This window comes from Trachurus trachurus (genome assembly GCF_905171665.1).
Source record: "Trachurus trachurus genome assembly, chromosome: 9".
NCBI classification, from domain to species: domain Eukaryota; kingdom Metazoa; phylum Chordata; class Actinopteri; order Carangiformes; family Carangidae; genus Trachurus; species Trachurus trachurus.
Window position 1 is genome coordinate 1,990,545 of NC_139895.1, and position 10,104 is coordinate 2,000,648.

General features: G+C 43.3%; 1 protein-coding gene across 1 annotated transcript in view; it reads right to left on the bottom strand.

Moving 5' to 3' along the window:
* Positions 1-217: 217 nt before the first annotated feature.
* Positions 218-10,104, bottom strand: part of slc18a1 (solute carrier family 18 member A1) — a gene marked incomplete at both ends in the record, with an annotated part of 16,990 nt that continues 7,103 nt past the window's right edge. Inside the window, 7 exons of the mRNA XM_083979804.1 lie at positions 218-334; positions 1,500-1,633; positions 1,727-1,846; positions 6,795-6,858; positions 7,049-7,100; positions 7,440-7,518; positions 8,336-8,431. Of these exons, the coding sequence (XP_083835930.1) occupies positions 218-334; positions 1,500-1,633; positions 1,727-1,846; positions 6,795-6,858; positions 7,049-7,100; positions 7,440-7,518; positions 8,336-8,431 (662 nt within the window). The remainder of the gene's footprint in view (positions 335-1,499; positions 1,634-1,726; positions 1,847-6,794; positions 6,859-7,048; positions 7,101-7,439; positions 7,519-8,335; positions 8,432-10,104) is intronic.

A 10,104-nucleotide genomic window follows, 5' to 3' on the forward strand; every position in this document is an offset into this window, starting at 1 on the left:
CAATAGAACCAATAGAAATTACGTGTTTATGCAGCAAAAACAATTTTGTCAGGGTCATGGATGTGGTAAGAATTGAGGGAGCATCTCTGATCTGAAGGTGAAACATGGAGACAATGACATGGACAGGTGTGTGTGTGTGTGTGTGTGTGTGTGTGTGTGTGTGTGTGTGTGTGTGTGTGTGTGTGTGTGTGTGTGTGTGTGTGTGTGTGTGTGTGTGTCACTCCTCCGTCTCTTCTTCTTCTTCTTCACTGTAGTCGCTCAGAGGAAACTCACGACTCTCCTTCTGTGTGTTGTAGCTTTTCCTGTGCATCGCACACTCCTGGTCGATGATCGCCTGCAACACACACACAAACACACACACACACACACACACACACACACACACACACACACAGTTCATCAATAACACTAGTGTGGTGTGTGTGTGTGGGTGTGTGTAATTATTGCAGGATAATTAAGTTTAAATGTTTCCTCTTTGCTTTGAAGCTTCTGATCTGTGATGAGTCTAAACACTGTGTAATGACTCCACACACACACACACACACACACACACACACACACACACACACACACACACACACACACACACACACACACACACACACACACACACAATCTGGCTCCAACATCAGAGACACACACACACTTCCTTGATCTGTCGGGGCCTGCCACCGTGTGTGTGTGTGTGTCAGATGTAACAACAACATCATCACTGTTTAAACCAGTGGCTCACAAACATTTTTACATCAAGGACCCGATTGACTCAAACTAGCCCACGGACCCCATTGGACAAAACTATGAAGCAAAACACCAGGAATATACAAATATTTGTTCTGAGATTGAAGAACGTTACTTTTTTAGTCAACGTACGTTCAACTTAGGGCCAATGGCGTGAATTTTTGGAAATATTGTAGAGACATGGACAACTCTTTTTAAAAAGTTAGTTTTTTTTTTTATGTTAAAAAATTTCTAAAAAACAAAAACAAAAAACAAAACGTTAAAACATTTCTAGAAAAAAACTAATAATTTCTCAAAAAAAGAAGTTTAAAAATTCTAGAAAAATGTGTGTTCTATTAAAAAAATAAATCAACTAATAATTTCTCAAAAAATTCTAGAAAAAAAGTAGTAAGATCTTTTTTTATGTTAAAAAATTTCTAGAAAAAAGTGGTAAAAATTCTCCAAAAAAATAGTTTTTTTTTTGTTTGTTTTTTATATATATTTATTTGATAGCATAGAGTAGAGATAGACAGGAAAGGGGGAGGCAGAGAGGGGGAATGACATGCAGGAAAGGTCTGCCCGACGCAGGATTCGAACCAGGGACGCCTGCGTTGAGGACTGTAGCCTCGACATGGGGCGGCTGCCTAATTTAAATTTTTTTAATTCTAGAAAATGTATTATTAATTTTCTATTTTAAAAAAATAAAGAAAATAAACTAATAATTTCTCCTAAAAAAAAAGGTCCCTGAGTGGGCGGAGTCGTGTCGTGTTGCGTTCAGGTACCATTTTCTCCTCTCGGACGGCCGGGTTGCGTAACAGGAAGCAGAGCGGCGCGTACAGGATGTTGATGACGCCGATGAAAACCATGAGGCAGGGAAACCCCACGGCCTGGACCAGAGCGCCGCCGGTGGACGGACCTGCAACCACACAGGGACACGTTAGCGTTAACGCCACAGCTTCGGTTGTTTCCGTCATCGTGCTGCTACAGAAGAAACAGGAAGTGACCTCACCGATGGCGAAGCCCAGACACAGCGCCACGTCGGCGATGGCGTAGACGCTGCCGTAGACGGAGGCGTGGCGGATGTCGACCAGGTAACCCATGATGGCCATCATGGAGGAGTCCACCATGCCTGCACATCATCACCTTCATCATCATCACCTTCATCATCACCTTCATCATCATCATCACCTTCATCTTCATCATCATCATCATCATTGACATATGCGAAGACGCCGCATTGAGCGCTGAGTCGTACGTCAGCGTGTCGGCCATATTGGATGTGTCAGATCTGAACAGACTGAACTTTATAAAACACCTTCCTACAGAGTGATGTAAGTTAAAGGGATACGCCAACTTTTTTTTTCCGTGTCTTGCCTCACTCCCGAGTCCATGACCAGCAGATAGACACCATCCTTTCCACTGTGCGTGCAGTAACCATGGAGATAGAGCCGTATCGCCCGTAATTAGCTTAGCTCAAACACTGGAAGTGTATGGGTAGTGTTAGCCTGCCTCCACCTAAAGTCGCTAATTAGCTTAGCTCAAACACTGGAAGTGTATAGGTAGTGTTAGCCTGCCTCCACCTAAAGTCGCTAATTAGCTTAGCTCAAACACTGGAAGTGTATGGGTAGTGTTAGCCTGCCTCCACCTAAAGTCGCTAATTAGCTTAGCTCAAACACTGGAAGTGTATAGGTAGTGTTAGCCTGCCTCCTCCTAAAGTCGCTAATTAGCTTAGCTCAAACACTGGAAGTGTATAGGTAGTGTTAGCCTGCCTCCACCTAAAGTCGCTAATTAGCTTAGCTCAAACACTGGAAGTGTATGGGTAGTGTTAGCCTGCCTCCACCTAAAGTCGCTAATTAGCTTAGCTCAAACACTGGAAGTGTATAGGTAGTGTAAGCCTGCCTCCACCTAAAGTCGCTAATTAGCTTAGCTCAAACACTGGAAGTGTATAGGTAGTGTTAGCCTGCCTCCTCCTAAAGTCGCTAATTAGCTTAGCTCAAACACTGGAAGTGTATAGGTAGTGTTAGCCTGCCTCCACCTAAAGTCGCTAATTAGCTTAGCTCAAACACTGGAAGTGTATAGGTAGTGTTAGCCTGCCTCCTCCTAAAGTCGCTAATTAGCTTAGCTCAAACACTGGAAGTGTATGGGTAGTGTTAGCCTGCCTCCTCCTAAAGTCGCTAATTAGCTTAGCTCAAACACTGGAAGTGTATGGGTAGTGTTAGCCTGCCTCCACCTAAAGTCGCTAATTAGCTTAGCTCAAACACTGGAAGTGTATAGGTAGTGTTAGCCTGCCTCCTCCTAAAGTCGCTAATTAGCTTAGCTCAAACACTGGAAGTGTATAGGTAGTGTTAGCCTGCCTCCTCCTAAAGTCGGTAATTAGCTTAGCTCAAACACTGGAAGTGTATAGGTAGTGTTAGCCTGCCTCCTCCTAAAGTCGGTAATTAGCTTAGCTCAAACACTGGAAGTGTATAGGTAGTGTTAGCCTGCCTCCTCCTAAAGTCGCTAATTAGCTTAGCTCAAACACTGGAAGTGTATGGGTAGTGTTAGCCTGCCTGTCAGAAGCTGATTTCATTTTAGCTCTAAACTCTGTAAATATTTCACTTTATGCCGGTGCATATTCTCATTTGTCCAGGTCATAGTATTTCAAAGGAGGTTAAATCGAAAGCAACTGGACTTAGTTATTTGTCTAGGAAGACGTTTCACCTCTCATCCAAGAGGCTTCATCAGTTCATGTACGCAGCTGACCAGGCTGGGACTGGTCCAACTATCTGGTGTGGAGACTCACTATTTAACCTCTTGTGTGGGCGTTTCACAAGGGTGATGATGTCACTGGTTCCCTTTTGTGCTCCAAGTGCCAACGACAGTCGTTGGAGTGACAGTCGTTGGTGGGAAGTTGGTTTCGACTTCGTTAGTGCCCTATTGTTTTCTAACGACAGTCATTGGAGTCACTTGCCACTTGTGAACAGTAGTTGGTCTTTGAGGCTAGATTGTTGAGTCTCCTGGGAAGGGATGAAAGGGCAGCATTGTAAATTGGAGATAGGTGGTGTCTCAGGCCACCTCCCCTGTTGAGGGAAGGTTTTTCTACTTTTACAAAAATGGCTTCTTTAACTCCTCTTTCAAACCATCTGTCCTCTCTGTCTAGGATTTGGACATTGCTGTCCTCAAAGGAGTGGGCTTTCTCCTTGAGATGTAAATGGACAGCAGAGTCCAGTCCTGAGGAGTTTGCTCTCCTGTGTTGGGCCATGCGTTTATGCAGTGGTTGTTTTGTTTCTCCAATGTAGAGGTCTTTGCATTCCTCGTTGCATTGGACTGCATACACCAGATTGCTTTTGTGGGTGTGTGGTGTTCTGTCCTTGGGATGTACCAGTCTCTGTCTGAGTGTGTTGCTGGGTTTGAAATACACAGGGATACGGTGTTTGTTAAAGATCCTCCTGAGTTTTTCTGATACTCCAGACACATATGGAATGACTATGTTTTTTCTCTTGTTTTGTCTTTCTTTCTCTGTGGTGTGGGAAACACCCCACACCACATCCAAAACTCTATAGACTTTGTGGGTAAAGTCCGGGACATACAAATGGAACCAGATGACACTATGGTATCCTACGATGTGACTTCTCTTTTTACCTGTATTCCAACTATGGAGGCTTCGGCCACAGTAAGGGAACGACTCACACAAGACAACTCTCTGCAAAACCGAACAAAACTCAAACCCGAACATATTTGCCAGCTTCTGGATTTATGCCTGAACACCACATACTTCCAGTTCAACGGCAAATTTTACAGACAAAAACACGGCTGTGCCATGGGTTCACCAGTATCCCCTATTGTGGCAAATCTGTACATGGAGGAGGTAGAGAACAAGGCTTTAAACTCCTTTGAAGGAACAACACCGAGCCACTGGTTCAGGTATGTGGACGACACATGGGTTAAAATCAAAACCAAAGAAGTGCAAGCTTTTACCGAACACATTAACTCAGTGGACAAAAACATCAAGTTCACCAGAGAGGATGTCAAGGACAATAGTCTGCCTTTCTTAGATTGTGACGTCCATATGAAAAAGGACAGGAGCCTCCACATTGGGGTATACAGAAAACCCACACATACAGACCAATATCTACTTTTCGACTCTCACCACCCACTGGAACATAAGCTTGGTGTTATCAGAACTTTGCAACACAGAGCTGATAACGTGCCCACCAGCTCACAGGCCCAAGGGGCAGAACACAAGCACCTGAGAGGCGCCCTCACAACTTGTGGTTACCCTAACTGGACCTTTGTGAAAACTGCAGCTGCTTCCAGAAAGAAAACCAGCAAAGTGGTTGAGAAAGAAAGACAAAACAAGAGAAAAAACATAGTCATTCCATATGTGTCTGGAGTATCAGAAAAACTCAGGAGGATCTTTAACAAACACCGTATCCCTGTGTATTTCAAACCCAGCAACACACTCAGACAGAGACTGGTACATCCCAAGGACAGAACACCACACACCCACAAAAGCAATCTGGTGTATGCAGTCCAATGCAACGAGGAATGCAAAGACCTCTACATTGGAGAAACAAAACAACCACTGCATAAACGCATGGCCCAACACAGGAGAGCAAACTCCTCAGGACTGGACTCTGCTGTCCATTTACATCTCAAGGAGAAAGCCCACTCCTTTGAGGACAGCAATGTCCAAATCCTAGACAGAGAGGACAGATGGTTTGAAAGAGGAGTTAAAGAAGCCATTTTTGTAAAAGTAGAAAAACCTTCCCTCAACAGGGGAGGTGGCCTGAGACACCACCTATCTCCAATTTACAATGCTGCCCTTTCATCCCTTCCCAGGAGACTCAACAATCTAGCCTCAAAGACCAACTACTGTTCACAAGTGGCAAGTGACTCCAATGACTGTCGTTAGAAAACAATAGGGCACTAACGAAGTCGAAACCAACTTCCCACCAACGACTGTCACTCCAACGACTGTCGTTGGCACTTGGAGCACAAAAGGGAACCAGTGACATCATCACCCTTGTGAAACGCCCACACAAGAGGTTAAATAGTGAGTCTCCACACCAGATAGTTGGACCAGTCCCAGCCTGGTCAGCTGCGTACATGAACTGATGAAGCCTCTTGGATGAGAGGTGAAACGTCTTCCTAGACAAATAACTAAGTCCAGTTGCTTTCGATTTAACCTCCTTTGAAATATTTCACTTTATCTACATTTCAAACATGTTTAGGTGAGAAAGTAGCCGTTTAGATCAGCAGTGTGTCGTTAATTTGTCTAAATACCAGCTGTTTACAATTTTGTTCAGATGAATTTGGCGCTACTCAAGCTAGCCGTTGTGATCAACGCACTTCTGGTTACTTTCACAAAATAAAACACCTTCCTACAGAAAACCATGACGATAGAATTTGTGCTTTTACTTTGAAATAGGAAGCGACATTTGACCGCTCAAGATGCCTTACCGGAGAGTTTTGTCAGCTCTGAGACGAAGATCGGCCCGCCGGTTTCCGTTTAGAGTTGCTGAAGAGTTTCTCTGATGACTTTAGGTGGAGGCAGGCTAACACTACCCATACACTTCCAGTGTTTGAGCTAAGCTAATTAGCGACTTTAGGTGGAGGCAGGCTAACACTACCCATACACTTCCAGTGTTTGAGCTAAGCTAATTAGCGACTTTAGGTGGAGGCAGGCTAACACTACCCATACACTTCCAGTGTTTGAGCTAAGCTAATTACGGGCGATCCGGCTCTATCTCCATGGTTACTGCACGCACAGTCGAAAGGACGGTGTCTATCTGCTGGTCATGGACTCGGGAGTGAGGCAAGACACACAAAAAAAATGTTGGTGTATCCCTTTAACTTACATGACTCTGTAGAAAAGTGTTTTATAAAGTTCAGTACATTCAGACCAGATCTGACCCATCCAATATGGCCGACACACTGACGTATCACAGCAACGGGTGATGAGCTGCTCAGTGAGGCGTCTGTGTACAATATGTCTATGATCACCATCATCATTATCATCATCATCATCATCATCATCATCATCATCATCATCATCATCATCATCATCAGTTAATTGGGATGTATTGATTGATCACCTATGGCGAAGCCCAGACCTCCATTTGGTCCAATCAGACCGTAGATACTGGTGGCAAAAGGAACCTGCAACACACACACACACACACACACACACACACACACACACAACTGATTACTGATTGATTGATTGATTGATTGATTGATTGATTGATTGATTGATTGATTGATTGATTGATTGATTGATTGATTGATTGATTGATTGATTGATTGATTGATTGGACAGTGACGAGTGGAGGATTGATGTTTTACTTACACACAGCAGACTGACGCCAACGATGAACATCCCTATCATGGAGCAGAGCCACCTGCAGACACACACACACACACACACACACACACACACACACACACACACACACACAGAAATACCCATCAGCCACCTGTGCGTCTGGTTTACCTGAACCTCCTGGATCAGGTCTGAACAAGACTCAAGAGTTTCCAGAAAAGTTAATCTGTTGATCTGCTGATTAAACTGCTTCCTCTGAGACACACACACACACGCACACACACACACACACACACACACACAGACGCACACACACACACAGACACACACACACACACACACACACACACACACGCAGACACACACACACATGCACACACAGACACACACACACACACACTCACACACACACACTGACCGTCCCATCTTGTTGGCCAGGACTCCAAACAGGTTTGTTCCGATCAGGTAGGAGATGCTGGCGGGGAGGAAGGCCATACCTGCAACACACACACACACACACACACACACACACACACACACACACACACACACACACACACACACACACACACACACACACACACACAGTGACATGTGACCACCGGGCAGGATGTGATGTCATCGACAACAGGCGACCAATGAGGCGTCAGGATGGATCGTACCGTGTCGTGTTTTTTCCAGTATATATTATATACATTAAAGCAGAAGTAAGCGATCCGGTCGTTTGGGCTAATGCTGCGTTCCAGGCAGGCTTTTGAAACCGTAAATTACAGCTTCAAGTCACGACTTATGACTTTGTAGCGTTCCAGGCAACCCACTCGTGTTTCTCCGACCTGTTTTACCTGTGAAAGTCACTATAACGGCCACTCGTAACTTCTGACCCGTGAACTCGTACCAGATCAAACTGGTACGACTTCACAGGTCGGAAAAACACGAGTTACGAGTTGCCTTGAACGCACCATAACGTCTTGTCAGCAGATGGAGTTAGCAGCCCCCCGCCCTCGTCATGGATCTATTGGTCCTCGTCCCTACGTCACCACATTCAGGCACACACAGAGAGGACTGCCCCTTTATGCCGTTCTCTCTCCTCATTGGATAAAACTTGTAGGATACGATAAATGTTTTCTCCTGGGCTCAGAGCAGAGCAGAGTGACTGACAGACCCGTGTTTCAGACCAAACACTCTATGTAAGTGATTGCTGTCGGAAGATATAACTATTTAAGACTTAGATTAACACAAATATATCACTCACTTCTGCTTTAAACAATAGTATTTGAATTAAAAAAAAATAAAAGAAAAAAGGATGGATCGTACCAAGCTGCCATTTGGGGGAGCACATGGTCTGCAGCATCCAGATGGGCAGCGTGGGCTCCAGGATGGCCACGCCCATGTTGGCGAAACACAGAGACCCTGAACACACCACGACATCGGTTATTAGCAGCTGCTCCTTAAAGGGACAGTTCAACATTTTAGCAGATTGGCCCCATTGCCATAATCCCAGTAGGTTCGTTACCTTTAATTGTCGGTGCAAGCTGTTTTTAGAACGGCGGAGCAGAGCCGTGAGCTGCTCAGAGCTACGCTACAGAGGAGGCTCATTATGGGATTTCTTTCTTGGTTTCCCTCATCAAACTCATCAAATACACAATCCAACAACTCCACAACGCTCTGGTGGACAAGTTGTGAGCTGCACATTCACCACGCTATGAGATAATAACACAACGTTACCACACAGAGTTGTTTTAGAGGGAAATACAGAGACTGATGATGAAAAACTGAAGGCGACGTGCATCAGCGGTTTTGCATGAATGCTATGACTATAGGGATTATGGCAATGGGGCCAATCTGACAAAATGTTGAACTATCATTGTGGTTAGATATTCTAAACTGGCTAAGACAAATCAAAAAGGAACTTGATTTTGATTTTTTCTTTTTTTCTTTTTTTAAATAAAGTGCGAAGCCAATTTCTTTTTGGAAAAATTATCGCTACAAATCGAGATGAGGTAGAAAAGCATGATAAAAAATGGGTAAAACTTTAATTTTGATTAAATGTATACTGAGTAGTAACTGTAAATCTAATTTTTGTATTTTTTAGATCCTTTTTGATTTGTTTTTAACCCTTTTCTTCCCTGTTTTGCTTGTTTGTTCTTGTCAGTGGTGTTACAATGTGTGTATTTAAATTCTTATGTCATTGCCTGTTTCAACTTTTAAAGGTATAATACGTAGGAATTCCCCCCCATCTAGCGGTGCGGTTGCATATCTGAACGTATTCTTGATGTTGCATTCACGTGAAATCGGGCAGACGTCAGACAGACAACAGACGATAAAAAACGGCGATGCAACATGGCCGCCTCGGTTCGGTGCGTCGCCCACTTATGTATTTGTAACGACTTGTAACAACTCATTCTAAGGAACCAGAAAGCTTTCATTTGTATGCAGCTGTGATTCACCTTCAGTGAAATACGGATTTATGAAAGACAGGTTTGATTTTTGATCATAAAGACAAATAAGTTACAGACTGGGGCTTTAAAAAACAACAACAAGAAGACAGGAGGTGGATGGTAAATACAATTATTCTTTTGGGGAAAATATTTATATTCAAGGCCCAATCAAAAAAGGAACTTGATTTAGAAGCCAATTTCTTTTGGAAAAATTATAGCAACAAATCGAGATGAGGGAGAAAAGCATAACAAAAAATGGAGAAAACTTTAAGTTTGATTAAATGTATACTGAGTAGCCTAGTAACTGTCTATCTAATTTTTGTATTTTTAGATCCTTTTTGGTTTGTTTTTAACCCTTTAAGCTGTGATTCACCTTCAGTGAAATACAGATTTATGAAAGACAGATTTGATTTTTGATCATAAAAAGACAAATAAGTTACATACTGGGGCTTTAAATATGTAAATGAGGCAATATCTAATGAAATATGCGCTAATTTGCATACATTTTCCAGAACTGAAATCTGAATAATGGTTAAATATTCTTGTTGACATATTAGAGTCAGAAGTTTTTACAGAGGAGGGTTTTGGATATCTCTTTTTATCACTCTGTAAATGAGAAAATACTGTCACCAGCCCTTTAAAAAG